The 23,092-nt window shown below is 36.9% G+C and overlaps 1 protein-coding gene across 1 annotated transcript in view; it reads right to left on the reverse strand.

Moving 5' to 3' along the window:
- Positions 1–23,092, reverse strand: part of OXCT1 (3-oxoacid CoA-transferase 1) — a 138,179-nt gene that overhangs the window by 62,840 nt on the left and 52,247 nt on the right. The window contains exons 8-11 of the mRNA XM_063085701.1: positions 17,305–17,412; positions 15,918–16,032; positions 12,992–13,086; positions 11,161–11,209 (exon numbers count right to left, since the gene is read on the reverse strand). Of these exons, the coding sequence (XP_062941771.1) occupies positions 11,161–11,209; positions 12,992–13,086; positions 15,918–16,032; positions 17,305–17,412 (367 nt within the window). The remainder of the gene's footprint in view (positions 1–11,160; positions 11,210–12,991; positions 13,087–15,917; positions 16,033–17,304; positions 17,413–23,092) is intronic.

Here is a 23,092-nt window from a genome sequence, read left to right on the forward strand (position 1 = left end):
GTCAAATGCTTGACAAGATTCTGAACATCTGAGGGGCCCTGACCATTTTCCTTCATTTTCCCTACCCACGGTAATATTGGTCAGTGTATTTAATATTAACTTCCTAGAGTCTTCTTGGAAGGACCTCTCCCAAAACTTATATATCATAATAAAAGTTCAGAGCTCAGAAAGATCTTCAAGGTCATCCAGTCCCCACACAACTAATAATATCACCTGACTCATATCCAAGCTGCTCTCATCTTGTGATCTATTTCCTGTCTGTTCAGGAGATTCAGGTGCCAGGAACAGTTTCTGGGCTCAATCAGAGAAATGCTCACATGCCACTTGCCAAAAATAAGTCAGCTGTCTGAGAACACCCCGTGCATAGCCCCAGCATACAGGGCAGACAGAAAGAAGGGGAAGAAAAGCTGTAATTCCAAGATTGGAGCAGAGAAAAACTCCAGCACACAACAGGACCAGAAGTGGTCTGACCCTCCCCAGCTGTGCCACACTGCTATATCCTCAACTTCTCAAGCCTTTCCTGAAAGCTAACTTTTGCACCAATATTCCCCTACACTTGAGCTCAAGAGTGGAGAAAGAGTAAGCCCATTTATATCATGCTGAAGTATTTATTCCCCAAGGGAGTTTGATTTTAAATAATGGAAACATTTTCGCATCTTTCAAAGTATCATAAAACTGAAAAGCTTTGGAAAATACTTTCTGGTAGTATGGTTAGTAAGGGCTTTTAGGCAGCACACAAGACTTGGAGGAGTAAGTGAGATAATTCACATAAAGGCCTTACTCTAGTGCCTGGCACAAAGAAAGGGCTCCATAAACCTTAGCTTTTATTATTGCCATTGTTATCATTCCTCTCTCCAAATCTACCTATAAAAGAGACAATAGCACCAGACCTCTAGGCATAAATGCCACAGGACCAAGCAACTGGCTTATATGATATGGTCCGTAGCCAGCGTGTGTGAGCTCTGGGTTTCAGGACAGGCATAAAACAACTCAATCTTACACTAACAGAACTTCTATGTCCAGCAAATTCAGATCCTCACCAGTCCTGTGACGTGAAGAGACAAGGAGGAAGAATTTGTAGGACAAAAAAGAAAACCGTAAAAGTCCCAGTTCTTTTCTCCTAGGTTCTAAATCACAATGACTCCCAAAGGACAATCTCTATTGTCTAATGGTACATGGAAGGTATTATTTACCACTTTATAGGAGACTTTGACATCAACGGGGAGCACATTGGCTCTCCCTATATGATTTATGAAGCATAATTTAAAAAAAAAACAAAACTACATTCATGAAGAACAGTTATCAGGCCCCTGATACTAATACATTCTAGCATCTTATAAATTACAGTCTCTTGAAATGAAGTTAATTTTCAGCATTTTTAAACATCAAATATCTAAACAAAAATAAATATCCAAAAGTTGAATCTGCTTTTCAAATACGATGTCCAAATTTGGTCAAGAAAGTCATATAACTATAGTCAATAAGACCAGCCACATAAATAAATAGAGCTTTCTTATTTGACTATTCCTGATTGATTTCTGTCTCCTCTAATTTTTCTGTGTGTATTTCTGAACCTTTTCATGATATTTGGGCAATACCAATTTCACAGTTACCATGTTCTTTGGTTTATAATTTAATAGGTCATTCACTCAATAGTGAGTAAATGTCTACATTGTGCCTTGAACAACATTACAAACAAAAATTCAGCCACCCTAAACTAGTGGTTCTCAGACTTTAACACCCATCAGAATGACATGGAAGGCTCATAAAAACGCAGATTGCTGCACTCAACTCCCAGAGTTTGTAATTCACTAGGTGTGTGATGGGGCCTAAAAACTTACTTTTAAAAGGTCCCTGGTGATGCTGATGCTGTTAGTCTGGGGACCACACTAGGAGAACCACTGCCCTGATCAAAAGGAATTTACTATCTAGTAAAAGAGATAAATAGAGACAAAAAATTACATGGCAAAGTATGGTATGTTTATGAGAGAGATGCTAGATATGTTGTGGGTTTGGGGAAAGGCATTTCTGAGCTGCAGAAGGACTTGGAGAGGACAAATGAACCAAGAGTTGAAGAATAGGTATAATACATTTGGTAGGAAATTACCAGTAAGGAAATGGAGATGAGAAAGGACGGGGAGAAAAACAAAAATCTGGTTAAAGGCACAGCAAGAGCACAGGTATGCAGGAAAAAAAGTGTGAGCCATGATCAGAATACACCCAGCAGTCCAGTACAGGTAGACAAAGATATTCTTGTGAAAGATAAAGCTGGAAAGGTTGTTTGCGACCATTAGAGAGATCTGGAACGCTGTCCTATTTGCACATTAGTCTGCAGACCTGGGATTCTTCAGATGAGCTACATATACCTATAGAGAAGGGTGTCTCCTCCTCAGCACTATTTACCTTTAGGGCTGGATAATTCTTTGTGGGGGTCTGTTCTGGTTGCTGTAGGATGTTTAGTAACAACCCTGGCCTCTACCCACTAGATGCCAGTAGCTTCCCTCCCCCAGGCATGACAATCAAAAATGTCTGCAGACATTGCCAAATGTCCCCAGGGGGTGTAAAATCACTGTCTGTCCCCTCCCCCATTCACTGAAAACCACCACTGTTGAGGGCACATGGCAGGGGGCCAAAGACATTTATAGGCCATGAGATTAACATGGTTATTCTTAAAGCGATTTTAATCAAAGGTAAGTCATTTAAAATATTATTTGTATATTAAAACAAGAAAACAACGTTAAGAAATAGAGAAGAATGCAAAGGCACATTAATATAAAAGCAAAAACATGAGACTTAGAAATTTCACAACTGCTCTGCTCTCTCTGCTTCCATCGTCTTGCAATGTGAGACCCCTGGGTCACTGTCGCCACCACCAGATGGACTTTGGACTTCTCAGTTTCAGAAACAGTTACAAAAGGGAGTTCGCTGTCAGCAGCCGGGAAGAGGGCCCTGACAAGAACCCGATGATGCTGGCACCCTGATCTCAGACTTCCAGACTTCAGAACTGTGAGAAGTGCCACTTGCTCTCCTTCGGCTAAACTTTGGCGGACAGCGGAGGAACCAGCGGCAGCGGTAGCGGCGGCAGCAGCAGCAGCGGAGGAACCAGCAGCAGCGGAGGAGCCAGCGGCAGCGGCAGTGGCAGCAGCGGCATAAGCGGCACTGGCGGTAGCAGCGCCAGCGGCAGCAGCGGGGGAAGCAGTACTAGCGGTAGAGGCAGCAGTGGTGGGAGCAGGGGAAGCGGTGGCAGCGGAGCCGGCGGCAGCGAAGTGAGCAGCAGCAGCGGCAGCAGCGGTAGCAGCAGGGGAAGAGGCAGCGGCAGGAGCGACACCCTGCGGTGTCGCCCAGCAGCCCGGCAGAATCCAAGCTGGCCAGAGAGGTGGCTCCCCAGAGAGGCCCAAGACCCGAGGCAACCACACATGCAAAGCACTAGTGGCCAACTGAGTAGTCACTGAGGGAGCCATACCAAAATGGAAACCACAGCAACATCTTAGTCAGTCAATACTGTCAAACCTGTGGACTGTGAAACCCCCTGCCACAATGAATAAACATCAAAAAAAAGATACCAGAAATATTAAAAATCAAGAAAGTACAACACCCAAAGATAACAAATCTCAAGCTCTAGATCCTATAGAACAAGAAGCCCTTGAAATGACTGACAAGGAATTTCAGGTGATAATTCTAATGAAACTGAATGAGATACAAGAAAACTCAGCTAGACATCATGATGAAATGAGGAAAAGTATACAGGACCTGAAAGAGGAAATGTACAAGGAAATCAATGTCCTGAATAAAAATGTAGCAGAACTTGCCGAACTGAAGAAGTTATTCAGTGAAAGAAAAAACACAACGGAGAGTTTAACCAGCAGGCTTGTGGAAGTTGAAGAGAGAACCTCTGAACTTGAAGATGGGCTGTTTGAAATAATACAAGCAGACAAAAAAAAAAGAAAAAAGAATCAAAGGCATTGAAGAAAATCTGAGAGAGATATCAGACAACCTTAAGTGCTCAAATATCCGAGTCACGGGTATTCCAGAAGGGGAGGAAAAAGGAGATTGCATTGAAAACATATTCAACAAAATAGTGGCAGAAAACTTCCCAGGTATAGGAAAAATCACAGATCTTCAGATCCAGGAAGCTCAATGATCTCCATATGTATTCAACCCAAAAAGGTGTTCTCCAAGACACGTTATAGTCAAATTGGCAAAACTCAAAGACAAAGAGAGAATCTTAAAAGCTGCAAGAGAGAAGCGTCAAATCACCTATAAGGGAGCCCCAATCAGGCTAACATCAGAATTTCATCACAAACTCTAAAAGCCAGAAAGGAATGGGATGATATATTCAAAATAATAAAAGACAGAGATTGTCAGCCAAGAATACTCTACCCTGCAAGGCTATCCTTCCGAAATGAAGGGCAAATAGTATATTTCTCAGACAAACAAAAACTGCGGGAGTTCACTACCACACGACCACCCTTACAAGAAATCCTCAAGGGAGTACTGGGTTTGGTTCCTGAAAAATAACTACCACTGCCATAAAAACCCAAGAAAAATCTAAACCCACTAGTATAATAAAAATGGCATTCATGAAGAGAAAACAAACAAACAAAAAGGCTATCTACAACCTAAGGAACCAACAAACACAGAAACCAAACAGTAAACCAGAAAGCAAGGAACAAAAGATACCTAAGACAACCAAACAACAATCAATAAAATGCTAGGAATAAATCAACACTTTTCAATAACAACTCTTAATGTAAAAGGCTTAAATTCCCCAATCAAAAGACACAAACTGGCTGACTGGATCAAAAAGGAGGACCCAACTATATGCTGCCAACAAGAGACCCACCTCACCCATAAAGATTCACACAGACTAAGAGTGAAAGGATGGAAAAAGATTTACCATGCAAACAGAAAAGAAAAACGAGCTGGAGTAGCTATGCTTATATCTGACAAAGTAGAATTTAAACTAAAAACCATAAAAAGAGACAATGAGGGACACTACTTAATGATAAAAGGACTGATCCATCAAGAAGACATAACAATCATAAATATGTATGCACCCAATGTTGGAGCAGCCAGATTTATAAAAAAACTCTACTAGACCTAAAGAAGGAAATAGACACTAATACCATAATAGCAGGGGACCTGAACACCCCACTGTCAATATTAGACAGATCATCTAGGCAAAGAATCAGTAGAGAAACACAAGATCTAAACAAGACTCTAGACCAATTGAACATGGCAGATATCTACAGAACATTCCATTCAACAACCTCAGAATATTCATTCTTCTCATCAGTACATGGATCATTCTCCAGGATAGATCACGTATTAGGTCACAAATCAAGTCTCAACAAATTCAAAAAAATTGGAATTATCCCATGTATTTTCTCAGACCATAACGGATTAAAACTAGAAATCAATAACAAACGAAATTCTGGAAACTATACAAACACATGGAAATTAAACAGCATTCTACTTAATGACATATGGGTCCAAGAAGAAATCAAGGAGGAAATCAAAAAATTTCTTGAAACTAATGAAAATAATGATACATCACACCAAAACCTGTGGGATACTGCAAAAGCAGTATTAAGGGGGAAATTTATTGCATTAAATGCTCACCTCAGAAGAATGGAAAGATGGCAAGTGAACAACCTAACACTTCACCTTAAAGAACTAGAAAAAAAAGAACAATCCAAACCTAAAGTTAGCAGATGGAAAGAAATCATTAAGATCAGTAGAGAACTTAATGAAATTGAAACCCAAAAAACAATACAAAAGATCAATGAATCAAAAGTTGGTTATTTGAAAAGATAAATAAAATTGACAAACCATTAGCATGGCTAACAAAAAAAATAAGAGAGAAGATTCAAATAACAAAAATCAGAAATGAAAAAGGTGATATTATAACTGATTCATCTGAAATACAAGGAATCATTCGAGACTACTATAAACATCTATACGCCAACAAGTTTGAAAATCTGGAGGAAATGGATAAATATCTGGAAAAGCTCCCAAAACTGAGCCATGAAGATGTAGAAAATCTGAACAGAACAATAACAATAAAGGAGATTGAAGCTGTTATCTGAAAGTTCCCAAAAAAGAAAAGCCCAGGATCAGATGGATTCACAGCAGAACTTAAGCAAACATTCAAAGAGGAATTGACACCGATTCTTTACAAACTATTTCAAAAGACTGAAACAGAAACAATTCTCCCAAACTCATTCTATGAAGTGAACATCACCCTGATACCCAAACCAGGTAAAGATATAACCAAAAAAGAAAATTACAGGCTGATATCCTTGATGAATATAGATGCAAAAATCCTCACTAAAGTACTAGCAAACAGAATACAGCAAAACATACGTAAAATTATTCAACACAATCTAGTGGGATTCATCCCAGGGATGCAAGGTTGGTTCAACATACACAAATCAATAAATGTGCTACACCATATTAATAAAATCAAACACAAGGACCATATGATCATCTCTATAGATGCGGAAAAAGCATTTGATGAAATTCAACACTCATTCATGACAAAGACCCTCTATAAGTTAGGTATAGACAGAAAGTATCTCAACATAATTAAAGCCATATATGATAAACCCACCGCCAATATCATCCTGAATGGGGAAAAGCTGAAAGCTTTACCTTTAAGAACAGGAACTAGAAAAGGATGCCCACTCTCACCACTCCTATTCAACATAGTGTTGGAAGTACTAGCCAGAGAAATCAGAGAAGAGAAGGAAATAAAGGGCATCCAGATTGGAAAAGATGAAGTCAAACTGTCCCTGTTTGCAGATGATATGATCCTATATATCGAACAGCCTAAAACCTCTACAAAAAAACTCTTGGAATTGATAAATGATTTCAGCACAGTAGCAGGATACAAAATCAACACACAAAAATCAGTAGCATTTCTTTTCTCCAATAGTGAACATGCAGAAAGAGAAGTCAAGAAAGCCTGCCCATTTACAATAGCCACCAAAAAAATAAAATGCTTAGGAATTCAGTTAATCATGGATGTGAAAAATCTCTATAATGAGAACTACAAACCACTGCTGAGAGAAATTAGAGAGGATACAAGAAGATGGAAAGATATCCCATGCTCTTGGTTGGAAGAATCAACATAGTGAAAATTTCCATACTACCCAAAGTGATATACAAATTCAATGCAATCCCCATCAAAATTCCAATGACATTTTTCTCAGAAATGGAAAGAACTATCCAGACATTTATATGGAATAACAAAAGACCACGCATAGCCAAAGCAATGCTGAGCAAAAAAAATGAAACTGGAGACATAACACTACCTGACTTTAAACTATACTACAAAGCTATAATAACCAAAACAGTATGGTACTGGCATAAAAACAGACACACCGATCAATGGAATAGAATAGAGAATCCAGAAACCAACCCACACACCTACAGCCATCTGGTCTTTGACAAAGGCACCAAGCCTATACACTGGGGAAGAGACTGCCTCTTTAGCAAATGGTGCTGGGAGAACTGGATATCAATATGCAGTAGAATGAAACTAGACCCATACGTTTCACCATACACCAAAGTCAACTGAAAATGGATTAAAGAATTAAATATAAACCTGAAACAATAAAACTTCTTAAAGAAAACATAGGAGAGACACTTCAGCAAATAGGACTGGACACAGACTTCATGAATACGACCCCAAAAGCACGGGCAACCAAAGGAAAAATAAACAAATGGGATTATATCAAACTAAAGAGCTTCTGCACAGCAAAAGAAACAATTAACAGAGTTAAAAGACAACCAACAGAGTGGGAGAAAATATTTGCAAAATATACATCTGACAAAGGATTAATATCCAGAATATATAAGGAACTCAAACAACTTTACAAGAAGAAAACAAGCAACCCAATTAAAAAATGGGCAAAAGAGCTAAGTAGGCATTTCTCTAAGGAAGACATACAAATGGCCAACAGACATATGAAAAAATGCTCAACATCACTCAGCATCCGGGAAATGCAAATCAAAACTACACTGAGATACCATCTCACCCCAGTTAGGATGGCTAAAATCCAAAAGACTCTGAACGATAAATGCTGGCGAGGTTGCGGAGAAAAAGGAACTCTCATACATTGTTGGTGGGACTGAAAATGGCGCAGCCTCTATGGAAAATGGTATGGAGGTTCCTCAAACAATTGCAGATATATCTGCCATATGACCCAGCTATCCCACTGCTGGGAATATACCCAGAGGAATGGAAATCATCAAGTCGAAGGTATACCTGTTCCCCAATGTTCATCGCAGCACTCTTTGCAATAGCCAAGAGTTGGAACCAGCCCAAATGTCCATCATCGGATGAGTAGATACGGAAAATGTGGTACATCTACACAATGGAATACTACTCAGCTATAAAAACGAATGAAACACTGCCATTTGCAACAACATGGATGGACCTTGAGAGAATTATATTAAGTGAAACAAGTCAGGCACAGAAAGAGAAATACCACATGTTTTCACTTACTGGTGGGAGCTAAAAATAAATAAATAAATTCACACACACACACACACACACACAAAAAAAAAAAAAAACCGGGCGGGGGGGGAGGAAGACATAACAACTACAATTCCTTGAAGTTGATACGACAAGCAAACAGAAAGGACATTGTTGGGTGGGAGGGGGGAGAGGGAGGAGGGAGGGGGTTTTGGTAAAAGGCCACAATAATCAACCACATTGTATATCAACAAAATAAAAAAAAATTAAATTAAATTAAAAAATTTTTAAAAATTAAAAATCCTGGCCTAGAAATAAATAAATAAATAAATAAATAAATAAATAAATAAATAAATAAATAAATAAATAAATAAATAAATAAATAAATAAATAAAAATAATTTATTAACAAGCAAAAAAGAAAAAAAAAGAAAAAAGAAATTTCACAACTGCATCAGGTTACTGCAGGTTCAATCCCAGATTTTCATGAGACCTCTGAAATGTCCTAAGCACTGCTGTCTGCCACCTCTATAAAAGTCAGGTGATCAGCCAGTACAGCTCAGGGTATAGAGAAAAAGGCCAGGGGTCAGGAATGGTAGGCTGTGTGTGAGTTCAGCTGCTAACAATGTTATTTTGAGCACATCACTTCACTTTCCTAGGCCTCAGTTGCCCAATCTGTATAACAAGGTTTCATTCACTTGAGGCTCAAATGGTACAATACATGTGAAAAAGCACAATCTACACTACATAGTGCTATACAATGGCATTATTTTTACATAACCTTATGAGATCATTATTTAGAAAAAGGGATCCTCAGAAATAGTTCTATTATTATTTTGAAATTTTAATACACCAATTATAATCAGAAACATAACTCTTTGCATTCATTTAAAGGATTTCCATAAAAATCCTTTCAAATTAACAGAAACAATGGGCTGATCTTCCAGGTAATTTCCAAGTAATTTTTGGAGTTGAAGAAACTACCAATTTATATTCTAGGTTCTCAAGCTCAAATTATTTCCTACCTAATTAAGACAGCTCCAAAATCAAAAGCATCAAATATCCCAAAAAGGACTCGGATGTATGGTTAGAATATTATTAAACTGATTTGCAGCTTGGCTTACCATAAGCAATGAATTCTTGTTTTACAAAGTAGTTTAACATTACATGTGTTATTTCAGAAGTTGAAATATAAAACTGGTAGCTTCATTAGGACTGAGCTACTACTTTTAAGCTCAATGGAATGAGAAACACCTACCGTCCAACAATATCATTGAATAGATTAACAACTTTTTCAAGGAAAGTGGGTTTTATGAACTCAAGCCTGAAATTTGGAAAACGGAGTTTTTCATTCTGCAAATGAACTAACATTATAAGTTAATTAAACCAAGCAGCAAATATTTTCACAGATCAATGAGTCATTGCCAATGGGTACAATACAATGAAATTACAGCCTTGGTTAAATGTCATTGCTTTATCACAGTGGGCCTTTCAGAGTTGAGTTGTGTTAACTAATTCAACTATTCAACCAGAAGCCCTTCAACTTCCAAAAATTCTAAGTATCAAACATCAATTCTATTTGGCAGCTGGCCTTTATATTCAGCTCATATTACATCTCTTCTGGGATTTATACACACAACTTTTGAAAGCAAACTAAGAATAATACTTCTGTGGGGAAAGAAGGGTGCAGAAAATCATGCTAGAATATTAAAAATGCCCCCTTCTTATAAGCAGCTCTACTCCAAAGATGACCTACAGCCCCAACATGGTAGCAATGTTGCTTCAAGCACAGGCAGTGACGATGGCCAAAAGGCCTGTTCTTCCTCCTCTAGGCTGCTAATATATGTGACTCTATGTCCCAGTCAAATAAAAGGCACAGCATATGAGCACAGGAACAAAAGAGAAGACAAGGCTACAGTCCCTGATTCAAAGAAACTCTGTATTTATTATTTACATCACTGAGCCGTACTTAGCTGCTGAGTACATCCTTATGCACCCTTATACCTTTGGAGGATGCTCTCCCACCCAGAAGAGGACTAGACAATATGCATTGCCTACAACAAAAACCCCAGTGCACCAGATCTCTTCTTGCTGCCACTATGGATCCCCTCCCACCCTTCTCCCTCCTGAGAAGGCTGACCTACTTCCACTTGAGATTGGCCAATGGGAGGCATAGACTGGAGACCCAGTAGAGGAGACCTTCACCCTACCAAGGTTGCTGCAAGGTGGCTGTGTCCCTCTATCAATGGCCCCAGTTCCTGTTAGGTGGCCCTCTCCTACCACTTCCCTTTAAGGCCTAGGGGTGATAATAACTCCCTGTGGGATTTCACCACCCTTTCTTGGTTTCCCTTAATCCTGTCCACACCATTGTAAATTGTCCTTTCCTTTAACTCTCCTCAATTACCCCATTTGAGAGTGGTCTCTATTTTGGGGCAGGACCCTGACTGATTGACCCATCAAAGGTGTTCCATTTTCCTCCACCTACATTTCCTCCTTTAATTTAGTCATCCCTGAATGAGAGGAAACCTCAAAAAGGGTTTACCTCCTTAATGATAAACACAATAGAACACACTCTAGGAAAAGACAAAGAATTAAGTCCAAATCCTTACTACTATTTGGCACAGAACTAGATTAATACCAAAGAGAAACACTGGAAAAATATATAATAAGTAAGTTTACCTGCATTGATTAGATCTGCATCAACTTCATGTTGTAACGGATATGGACCCTGTCAAATACAGCATTCAATTAGTAAAAGAAGATTCTCACTGAATTACATACCAAAGCTGTCATAAATAACTTCTCTAAAAACCTTAGAAAGTTATCATGCAAAGACTTGAAGTAAACCTTTTATAAATAATTCCAATGTTTTCATGGCTGTATTTCTCATATTGATTCATCTTTTCTACACTAGTGGTTTTAATTAGGCAAATGAAAAATATCTAAAAATTGCCAGTTTGAAAGAAATGTTATGCTACTACAAATACAGGTCAATAAAACTAAAATGTAATTATTGCGTACCTACTCAGAAACGTTGAGCCATTAGAAATATAGGCCAATAAAACAAAAAAGAAATTATTTTGTATCTACTATGCAGCTACTGTTATTCATAAACCTTTCTGGTAGGATCAATAAATACAAACTACATGGCTGTATCGTTTGGCTCGAGAGGCAAAGTGTCAGCTTTCTGCTAGCAGAAACTAAAAGCCTAAATTTGGGGTTCTAACTTTGTCTCACTATACCTAGGTTTTTATATACTTATGTTTCCTTTGCTCAGTTATTCTAAGTAAGGTGCTTTTTAAAAATGTTGTACGTATTTGTATGAGGCAACTCTAATTACTTGAATGAGGCATGTAGTTTCATAATATAATGTATGTTAAACAAATGGGAGTAAAAAGAACAAGGGGTGGGGGGAGGCATATGATGGAGCCAAGAATAAGGAAATACTGCCTGTTAAATTTTTATAGACTTTCCAAAGAGGGACCAAAAATTTATCCTATAAATAATTGATGTGGCAGTTAATGTTTTAGATATAAGTGAATTTTCCTTTAAACATTGACCATGGATAATTCACATAAATTTATTTCCTTTGTCTTCAAAATGAGGGTAGTTGATCACTCTAGATAATCTCTAAGGTACCTTAAAAGTGAAAGTCTTTGGCTTCAATATGAATCTGCTTTTACCCAAATACTTATCATTTTTGTCTTTGAAAATGGTCATTATTGCCTCAATCAATCAGTATCAACTATAAGCTCATGATCAGTATTTATATTTTAAATACTGAATATATATTTCCCATATGTACAATTTTTATTGCATTCACAGTTAAGATCTACTGAGAAATAACAAAATATTGGGAATATTATAAATTGTCAAGCTATAAATAACCCCTGCCACAGCAAATGATTTTTTTTAAATGTCATTTAAGAAGCAAAACTATTTCTCAATTTTATTATAATATTGAATCAAAAGTATGGCCTAGTTCTTTAAGAAGACTGAACTCACATGAAAGATTAATTTTGAGGAAGAGAAAATTCTACTCTTTTGGATATTATAGCCTCAAAACAAAAATTGGATGAAAACTTCTGACTTTTTGAAGTAATTAATTGTCAAAAAATACCCTTGTCCTGAAGTAGAAAACTTACTCTTTAGTTTCTCTTTCTGAACCTTGCTGATTTTTATTTAACATGTAATTACTAAAAGTCTTCATTATCTTGTCCAACCACAGAGGAGTTAGTAATAGTTAACTAAACAGGAAACAGTATGATGTGGGAGAGAGAAACTGATAGAATGTCAAAAAGGAGCAGTCAGAATGCTCACATAGTCAGCAAACTATCTACTCACAATTAATACCACCATAAGGAAAAAGTTCAATATTTTATTATGACAAAAAGAGAGAAAAATAAGAAAAGGAACTTTAAGCTAACAACTCTCAGTTATCAGAAGATTTCGCTACACAAAATATTTCATTCTGTAGAATGGATTAATAAAACTTTAATTTCCATCTTACCAAACCCAGGACTCCATTTTCACTTTGAAGATGAACAGTCATAGTTGGGCTGATAAAATTGCTGGCCAGAAGAGGGATCCCTATGCCCAAATTAGCTGGGAAAAAAAGATGTTAAGGACCAGCATATAAAAGGTAGAGAGATTATGCTATAAACATTCTATATATATATATATAAATCTGAACAGAAGCCTACTTTAAAGGGAACTCACTCTGAATATAACAACAATATGCTCTCCATTCACACTCTGGGCACTATTCTGTAATTTTCAAAAAGAAAAGCTCTAATTAGTCACAGCTTTTTCAAAAACATTAATATGCTTTCCCACAAAGATATCAAAGTGGTGGCTTCAGAAGCTAACCAAGAGGTCATTTTAACAAAAATGTAAGATACATTTTAGTTTCATTAATATGCTTAGCAGATTTGGATGAATGTATTATGACCGATGCAGTATTAAACATGGCTTAACCTTTGTTTAAAAATGATTTTCACTATTCAAAACTCCCTCTAAAAATAAAGATGATTTAATATTCCAAAAAGGGACTACCATATTTAAATTTTTAAAAAAAGTTTTCTGACAATAGCAAAATGTCTTCCTAAAAGTTTATCAACTCCTTTGGGTCACTGTGGTTATACTCATTGGTAACTGAATCTTCTCTGAGACAGAAAGAGGAAGGTGGGGAGGGGATTATGTTTCAGCAAATACAACCGATGCCACATAAAAAGTAGCTGTGTAAAGGCATCAAGGAGTTAAATGAGGGTGTTGAACCCTCTTCCTTAGATGATCAACCTAGAGTCAACTCTGATTTGTATGCAGTGGTGTGAGTTCAATCCTGAAATGCAATGCAGGCAGGCTGACCAGATCAGAGTTATGCACACTGCCCGGAACTGCTGCCCACTGCTGCCCACGCAGAAGACCTTGCCAGAACTAGTACAACGAATGTTGGCATTCTGATGAGATTCCAATAACAGTGAAATATTTGTGAATCAAGGCCAGAAAAACATAAAGTTTAAATGTTCTTCCATATTATAAACTATGAAGGCCAGCAGGACAACTCAGTCACTTCTGTGGATATGGTAGAAGCTATGATGACAGCTACTTGGTTCATCTCTTAGCAGATCACAGTCTAGGACAGTGTTATTTGTACTTGATTTCTCACTGTGATGCATAGAACATTGAGATATTAATTCCATTATGAGCAGGTATTTTCAGGTAAGATCAACCCAAACTACAAACTTTATGCCTCAAATCTTTCATCATATTCTATCATTTTCTCAGTTCTTCAATACTTTTTAGTAAGTCAAACACCAGGGAGAGAAAAGTCTATGTACTTTGGGTTGAAAAAGAGTAAGTAACATGGAAGGACCATTTATATGAACTGACTTGAAAATATTTTTCATCGGCAATAAAATAACAGCAAATAAAGAACACCCAGAAGTCATTAGCACCTAAAATCAGTGTTACAGTCAGTGTTCAAATATCAATGGTAAGTCAATTGACTGGGGTTGAGAAGAAAGTCCAGAAACTAACTTTCATCTACTAAGTCAAGTTGGTTGACTCCATATCTTGCTGATACAAGGAGCTGGAGGAGAGGCAACATGATATTCTCTCCCTCTAAGTAAATTCTCATTGTAATACAAGGTATAAACTGAAAAGTAAAGAAAAATGAGGTAAAGATAAAAAAAAAAAGAAAGTTCTCCCAGTTAAGATTACAGTCTTGCAGGGTGATATTCATGAACTAGGGAAGCTCACAGAATAGAGATACTTGTCATGTTTCTAGTTCTTCCTGTCCTAGGTCTTTAAGTATGTCTTTACTGTATCCACCATTCAACAAATACTGATTTATCATATACTATTTGCATTTATATGTATTATGTGTGTTATATAGTTCAATGTCTGGTGTACTGAAAACTAGCAAAATGGTGAACACACTCACTGTTATTTAAATGCACTCAAAATCCAAATACTAATTATACTAAATAATGTCTACCCTATTTATCACTTTTTTGACAAAGTATCTAAAGCAGAATTTGGATTATTCATTGAATACCTGTGAAGGTTAACTATAGGTGTCTACCTGGTTAGATGAAGGAACGCTGAGAAACCTGATAAAGCTATCTTTTTAGGTGTGTCCATGAGGGTATTTCCAGCAGAGATTAGTATGAGAGTCTGAGTGGACTGGGTGGGAAAGACCCACCCTCAATGTGGGTGGGAACGATCCAATCCACTGCGGTTCTGGAGAGAACAAAAGACAGGAAAGAGGTGAAGCTCTCTCTTCTCTCTCTGCTTCCACCATCTTGCAATGTGAGACCCCTGGGTCATTGTCGCCACAACCAGATGGACTTTGGACTTCCCAGCCACAGAAACTGTAAGCAATAAATGTCATTTTTCCTTATCAATCACGCAGTTTCAGGTATTTTGTTATAAGCAACAAAAATGAACTAATAAAATACCCTTACAAAACATTAGACATAAAACGGTACACTCATTTTTGATCTTTGTCAAGGGAAACAGAGTTGTTAAGAAGTTGGATCTTATGTTTCAATGAGTTTGCAAATGTAAGAATATAGAGAAAGTAAATAGCACTGGCTATCACTAGTAATTCTGAGATTTGAAACTTTCACCTTGGGTAATCTCTTTTCCCAATAACCTCTAGCTAAATGCTAAATTGTACCAAAATCCATTGTATATTAGAAAATAGCTAAGCAAATTTTTGGTTGCCATTTTATTTGGAGAAAGCAAACAGATTATAATCTCAATTTCATATATCTTGATATTTTGAGTTATATGTTACATTTTTCAAAAAAAATTATCAACTACTTTAAATGCTTCCATGGACTAGAGGTGAATCACTGTGCAGGAGGCCTAGTAGCTGATCTACATGGGAAAAGCAAGGGCTATGTCCTTGTCTAGTTGCAAAAGGATACCGTACATGCCATCCTCAAATTCAAGAGCTGCCCGCCTGATGATACGTTCCCTTACGTTATCTCCAGGTTTACCAGATTTGGCTTTTCCATCTCCCTCTTTACGGACTGATAAACGCTTTAAAAATAAACAGAAATAAATTATTCGGGTTGAAGGTACGCTTTGTATTTTATCACTGTTGAAACATAAAATTTTACTGGAAAAGAAAATGAACTCTCTCACATTAGTATCATGAAGCAAATCTGTAATATAACAGAGAATTGAAAAAAAGAATAACACGAGTGACATTTGATGACAGAAATAATTTTTTAGGAAGTAAATGAAAGAGGTCAGATTTGTTTGAAGAGGAAGAAACACCTGTTCTATCTCCTTGAAGCAAATAATCTCCCTGTTACTGTCACATTGACTGCTACTACTGTTACTCTTAAGACTCTGGCAAATGAATTCTCAGGTGCTCAGGGATTGAACCAGAACAAAGAAAAAGGAATAGACCTTGGGAATCTGGTTTTCAGACCTGTCAGAATGTGTTTACCAGGTGCTGCTGCTGCCAATTGCCTATTTCCACCTGCAGAGTCTAGACTGGTTTTGCTACAAGTACATCACAGGAATCACATAAATCAGCCACAAAACTATTTGTATGACTAAATCTCCTCAACACAGACTCTAGTTCCAGTTTGCAAATCTCCCATCCTTTCTCCCTACAACCCTGACACTAGGGGGATTTGGGATTTCAGAATGTCTTTCTGTTTGATGTTCACAGGGTAGTGGGTATCTCTGATTCCCTAATATCCCCTACTGTTCTGTTGCTGATCTCTAGATACTTCCGAATCTTAATATCAATTCTGGCCCAGCTAGTCATTTTTTATGCTCTCAGTGGCCTTGAAATACCTCCAATGCTCCTGGTACCCCCTCCTTGCCACAATCTCATACCCACCAGCTGCCCAGAGCCTAAAGCTAATTGAAAATGATGTCCTTTCTGCACTCTATAAAAGTGCAAAACAGCTTCAAGATAAATAGACATTTCTGAACCACCGAACATTAAGACTACAGCAGGGGTAAAGCCATCAAAGACCTGATTATTCTATACCCTCTAAGACAGCCAGCCAAAACTATGCATCAACACATTAGGACAGTTATAGAAGCCTGGAAAACACAACATAGAGAATCACATGTCATGATGACATGTGCCTTGTAAACACAAGGCACTGTTGGGCTGGACAGTAGCACAAACAATCCTACCCTTAAAACGGACATGTGAGGAGTTCCTACTAAGATCCAAAAGAAGATTTCTTGCTCAGCTCCAATTCCCTATCATCTGGAATAGCTTCAGGGACATCTATCTCTGGTGATCAGATCCATAAATACTGACAAATAAGCTAAGTCAATCACCTCAATTCTTTTCTCATATTTTTCTCCCTTTATAAGGCGATGTACATAAATCTTAGGAACATGGATCTCTTCTGGAGCAAATGATCCAATATCCACAATTTCTTCAACCTAGACAAAGAGAAATTTTTTAAAATATTAGACAGTGAAAGCTTAAACTGAACATATTTTACCTTTAAAAATAGGGAATCTTCAACTCCCACTTAAGTTAGATATTCAATGTAAATATAAGTATGAGAGAATATGTATATATATCTATGTATGAATGTATGTGTACATATTTGTAATGTATATCATACCTTCTGGACCCAGAAAAGAAAAGAAATTCAAATGCATGTGTCTGAACATAAAATACAGAACACAGAGCTCCAGAACTAAATCTTTGCTTAAAAAAGCTTCAGTTACAAATTTGTGAAATGGCTTGTCAGTACAGCTGCTTGAACTTTCACAAATTGCAGTTCAACTATGCAAAACTTGAAAGCACATTCCTTAAACACAGAGTTTCAAAATTAATGGGAAATTTATTATATCAAACACAAAAATCTGTAACAACATCTGCTTGGTCAGCGAAGAGATTTATAAATATAGATACAAGTACTATTTGTAACAGTTTTTAATTATTCCTGTTAGCTTCCTAGGATCGTGATAGAACTGCAATTGCTGAAGTAATTTTACTTAAAGACAGATAATTATTTTTAATATGGAAATTTCAAAAAGGAAATATTAACTAATAACTAGAAATATTCGATTTAATTAGAATTAAAGTCATCCACAGAGCATAAGGGCATTTTACAGCAATATGAAATGCCCCAAGTTAGCCTATTTTAGTCTTTATTTTTAAAAAGAGAGTTTTTAATGTGAAAATTTTTAAAATTCAGACGGACAAGGATCCAGAAAAACTAAACCCAACATTGCTGTGGTCAAATCATTAGCTTTCTGGTGCTATATACAATCTTTAAGATTGTGAGTGAGTACTCAACTTAATAGACACCATACCCAACGCAAATAATTTTTTGCATACATGAACTGACTTTAACAAGGAAAGTTGTATGGAACTTGTCTCCTAAACTATCAATTGAACTCTCCAGAAGTTTTTGAGGTTAAGTAGCCCTCCTTATAAGATTCTGCTACTATATGACCTAATCAGACTCCTTCTACACTGAGAGAATACCAGGGTCACATTTTAGTTATTGAACAATGCTCCCAAGTAGCTGAAAAAGACCAGGACATGATGGATAAAAGTTATCTTTGATAAACAGAAGAATCTTGACAAAAATCAAACACAAACTCCAAGGATGAGCCAGTAAACGTGGATCCCAGTAGTGGGTGGAGATGCATCTGGGGAGGAGTGAGGGGAGGCAAGGGGGGGCTCCCTGCCACTGCACTTTGTGTTTTACTCTCCAAACCTCTGTGCTCTGGCATCCTGTCTCCATTCAAGTTGGTACCAGGTAAAGAGGAAGTGGAGGTGGGAGTACAGAGCAGCTAAGCACTGTTGTACCTCTGCAACTGGTTAAAACTTTCAGCTATTAGGGCTCATTCGCGCCTTTTCACTTACTCAATTCAAGCCTTCAAAGAAGTTCTTGGCTTTAAAAATGTGTTTATACATTAATCCATAACCCTGAAGATATATGTGAAGAGGATATACATGAAAATATTAACCACAGCATTCATTATAATAATAATGAGTTGGAAAGAACCTAAATGGTCAATAATAGAGAAATGGTAAAATAAATATGGTATATCCACAGGATGAATCAATATTATGTTTTCATAATATTTAATATCTCATAACTTCATGTTTTATAAAAATGCAAGATTTCATATAAATAAATAAATATTTATAGATATGCACTCCGGCACAATTATTTTTATACCTATGAAAAAATGAAAAGAAACACATTGAAATGTTAATAATTGTTATCTCTGGGTGATGTTACAAGTTATTTTTGTTTCCCATTTACTTTTATACTCAGGGAGAAGGGGACCTACAAATGTTATCGCTCTTTAAAGATGCAATAGGCACCAAGTAAGCAGTTTACAAAACTAGGAAATACATAATTGGGCACGTGATGAATTCCACAATTAGTTAGACATGTACCAAAAAGGGCGTGTTAAAAGGAAAAAGGAAACTTTAAGAAAAAATTAAAGTTGTTAAATTCAAAAAGTAGTTACATTAGGAAATAAATTAAGGAAACCCTTTTTGCCTACATATTTGAAGATAATAATGTGAATTATTTTCCATGCCTAATGCTGCTCCAGAAGGTCAGGCCCTCAGATCTCTTGCTTAATTATTACAGCAGCTTCCTAAATGGTTCCCCTGCCTTACCCTTCAGCGGGGACAAGGACATAATGGAGAAGCAAAAGAAAAGTAGTCCTCCTCACTTATACCAGAAATAGTCATGGTAAGTAATCACTATTTTCTCCAGGTTCCACCAAAGAAACTTTCAACAAAAAACACTCAATAAGGCAAAGCTTCATTACTAAGGGCAATTATATCACAACTTTCACAACAAATAGAATAAATATGTCCTGGTTAAAAAAAAAAAAAAAAACTGATGAAAAGCAAGAATCAAGTTAAACATAATCAGTTCCATGCTTTGTCATCCTAATACAAAGGATTTTCATATTGTAGAAAATATACGTGCAGCATTTGTCAAAACAATATCAACACTCAACAGTACTGAAAATATCTATACAAAAATCCAAGCTTTCTTGGAGTTAGTTAGCAAAGTTAATAGCAAAGGAAGAAAATATTTGAAGTACAAACCAGAGAAGAAAACATTTATTTTCAGACAATTTGTGAAGAGTTATTAAAAAAAAAAAAAAAAACTGAAGAGGCAGAACTATCTTAACGCTGGCTATTGAAGGAATCACACAGCTTTGTGTGATCTTGAGAAAAAAACAATAAGAAAGAAGCAACGGGGGGATTAAAAGTATAGTGCGATCAGGTGATAACATGAGAGTCAAACAAAATCTGAAAAGAAAACAATGAAAGAAATGAGCTTGTTAGGGATAAGTAAAAATATAAGCTCATAAGAGCCCTCACTAAAGACGGCAGAATGTACCTCCTGAAATTAGAAATGGGTAAGATAGAGACTAAAGGACAAAGAAAAAACCCTCAGTGCAAAGCAACAGACAGATGTAAGTGTCCTCAGACAAGATCAAGATGGAAGAAAGGTAGCTAAAAACAAACCAGACTTCTCCCTGGCACTATGAATAGTTCTCACACAGCACCATCTGCTACAACCCGAAATCCAGACACTTGAGGCTTCTCTAATTAGTACATGTCTTCAGTCATTAGCAGGAAAATAGAGGCTATGAAATGTTAATTGTTATTGATTTGAACTTTGTTTGAAAAGGTTGCTTTCTCTGCCCCTCACCCTCCTTGTTTTATAACTATGAAAAGTTTTATTTTAAAGCTTGGAGAAGGATAAAAATTCATCTCTTGGTGGCAATGTTTTTGTATTTACTTGGCAAACATTATTTATATCTCAGGTAAGGGAACAGAGGAGCTGCAAGGCAATAACATTCTTATTTTTTATCTTATTTTAGTGACAACCTCAATCCATTATAGACACAAAAATAGGCCCGACCCTAAAAGTTAGTGAAAAATGCGGTACACCTGCAAAACTCTGTGCACGATACAAAGTGAGGACAGTTGGGGGAGGAAGGGGAACACTAGCATTCCAGATTGTTTTCCTGGGTCATTTTAACTTTCAAAAAAGTTTACAAGGAACATGCTTCTTTTGCCAAGAAATAAAAAACCAGATGACAGCAAACAATAATGTCTAGACTCACGAGAAACAGCCCCCAAAGAGCAAAAAGCCATGGAGGACTAGAAAAATAGAAGAGGCATGCAATAAGCAATAACAGAAAAAGCTACAAGGTAGACGCAGAGGTGCTGTGGGTGCTAATTTAACCCATAGAATGAGTAAGATGAAGAGAAAATGGGAGGAAGAAGGAGATCAGTGTTAAGCATCTTTCTTAAAAATCCAAAGGAGAAAAAAAAATCCAAAGGAGTGAGAAGGTAAATATCTTCTTAAGCTTCATGCTAAGAGTTAGTACGACCAGTATAAAAATCTAGGAGAATATGGCATGAAAGCTAAAAAAGCCAGGAACAAATAACGTATCGTCTTAGATGTCTATACAGAAATGCACAAAAAAAGGTGAAAAGGTGAGTGGCTATCAATGAATTTTCAACCTTAGAAACAGTGACAAATATGATTGCACAGTCGTTGGTTTCAGCAACGAGTAGTTCCCATGCCAACAGACATTCTGCAACGCCCAGATAACATGAGATGACAAAAGAACACACTGTCAAGAAAACATGCACATGCCTGGAAAGCCACAGAGCTAGGGATGAAATGTCGTAAAGAATATTTAAAGTAAGTTTAAAAGAAGAAAGAATATCACATTAATGGCCATATATAATCAGACTGCTCGCTAAACCAAAGATGTAGATGATATATTTTTAACAGAAATGACCACATTGGCTCGGAAATAAGATAGTGACATTATGAGATGCCAATTATTTGAACATCTTGTGTTCTTCATCTTCTGCTGATATTTTCTGCATTGCCTTCTGACAAGTTCTACCTTTCAGAATGAGATGGTGAGAGAGACCACGATCCTGGACTTCTAACCAATAAGGATAAACAGGTTGGTAATAAAGCAGAAGTGATGGAAATCTTGAGAGAAAGTGATAATGTAAAATTAGAATTTGTAATAGACCAAGTAGTGTATCCTGGCCTTTGAAGAAAAGCAGATTTCAAAAGTTCACAGAAAAGAGAAGCAGGATCAAGTGGTCAGAAACTCAAAATGGCAAATGGACTTATGAGGGATATGAGGCTCTCAAAACCCCTATTCTAACCATATGAAAATGGGTCATCTTGATGGTGAAGCAAGTGATATATAAAGAAATGGGCATAATAACATGGATAGCTATGTGTTTCCTCATATTTTAACAGGGGTCCTACAAAAGAAAGACAGGTATAACCAGGACAAAGGGAAATCACATGAAACCTTAAGTGGTATTAGAACAAAACTGGAATGAGATGAGGTTTGTCCAAAATGCTACAGATGATGAAAGGGTAGCTTCTGGGATGATTTTTTTGTTGCTGCTAGAGAATTTGGAAATGATAATCACCACTACTTGGGCAGAAGACAGAAAAAAACAGAGCACTTCAATTCCACTTTGCCCCTGACTTCACCATCAGGGAGAAGGAGAAGGAAAGGGCGGAACTTGAATGGTTGAGGAGAAATTGAATTCCAAGAGGAGATACCCAAATTCTCTGAGCTTATTCTAAGCTGTAGACTCACAAAAAATTATATGTAATGATTCCTTTTTTTTTTTTTTTTTGGGCTGCTAGCCAGTACAGGGATCTGAACTCTTGACCTTGGTGTTATAACACCAAAATCTAACCAACTCAGCTAACCGGCCAGGCCATGCCAGGATTCTTAAAGGGCTTGAAGGTATGATCACAGACTTACCATCAAATGAAAAATGAAAAATGGTAGAGGTGTCAGCAGATAAAGAGAGGCAAATATACTCCTTTTCAAAATGAAGGCCCAATCCACTGTAGTATTCTAGAATGGATTATTAAATAGATAGTCTCTCAGGCCATAAAGTAAGAAAAGAATATTATTGAAGAGTGATACAAGTTTCTTCCCAAATCAAGTCATGCAAAATGAATTTCATTAATTTGCAATCTGGCTAACACATAACTAGTCCAGGAGAAAAGAAGCAAGGCCCTCACGTAAGATTCTTACAGACACAGTGGGAAAATGTGAC

Source organism: Cynocephalus volans, chromosome 2 (genome assembly GCF_027409185.1).
Source record: "Cynocephalus volans isolate mCynVol1 chromosome 2, mCynVol1.pri, whole genome shotgun sequence".
Lineage (NCBI taxonomy): Eukaryota > Metazoa > Chordata > Mammalia > Dermoptera > Cynocephalidae > Cynocephalus > Cynocephalus volans.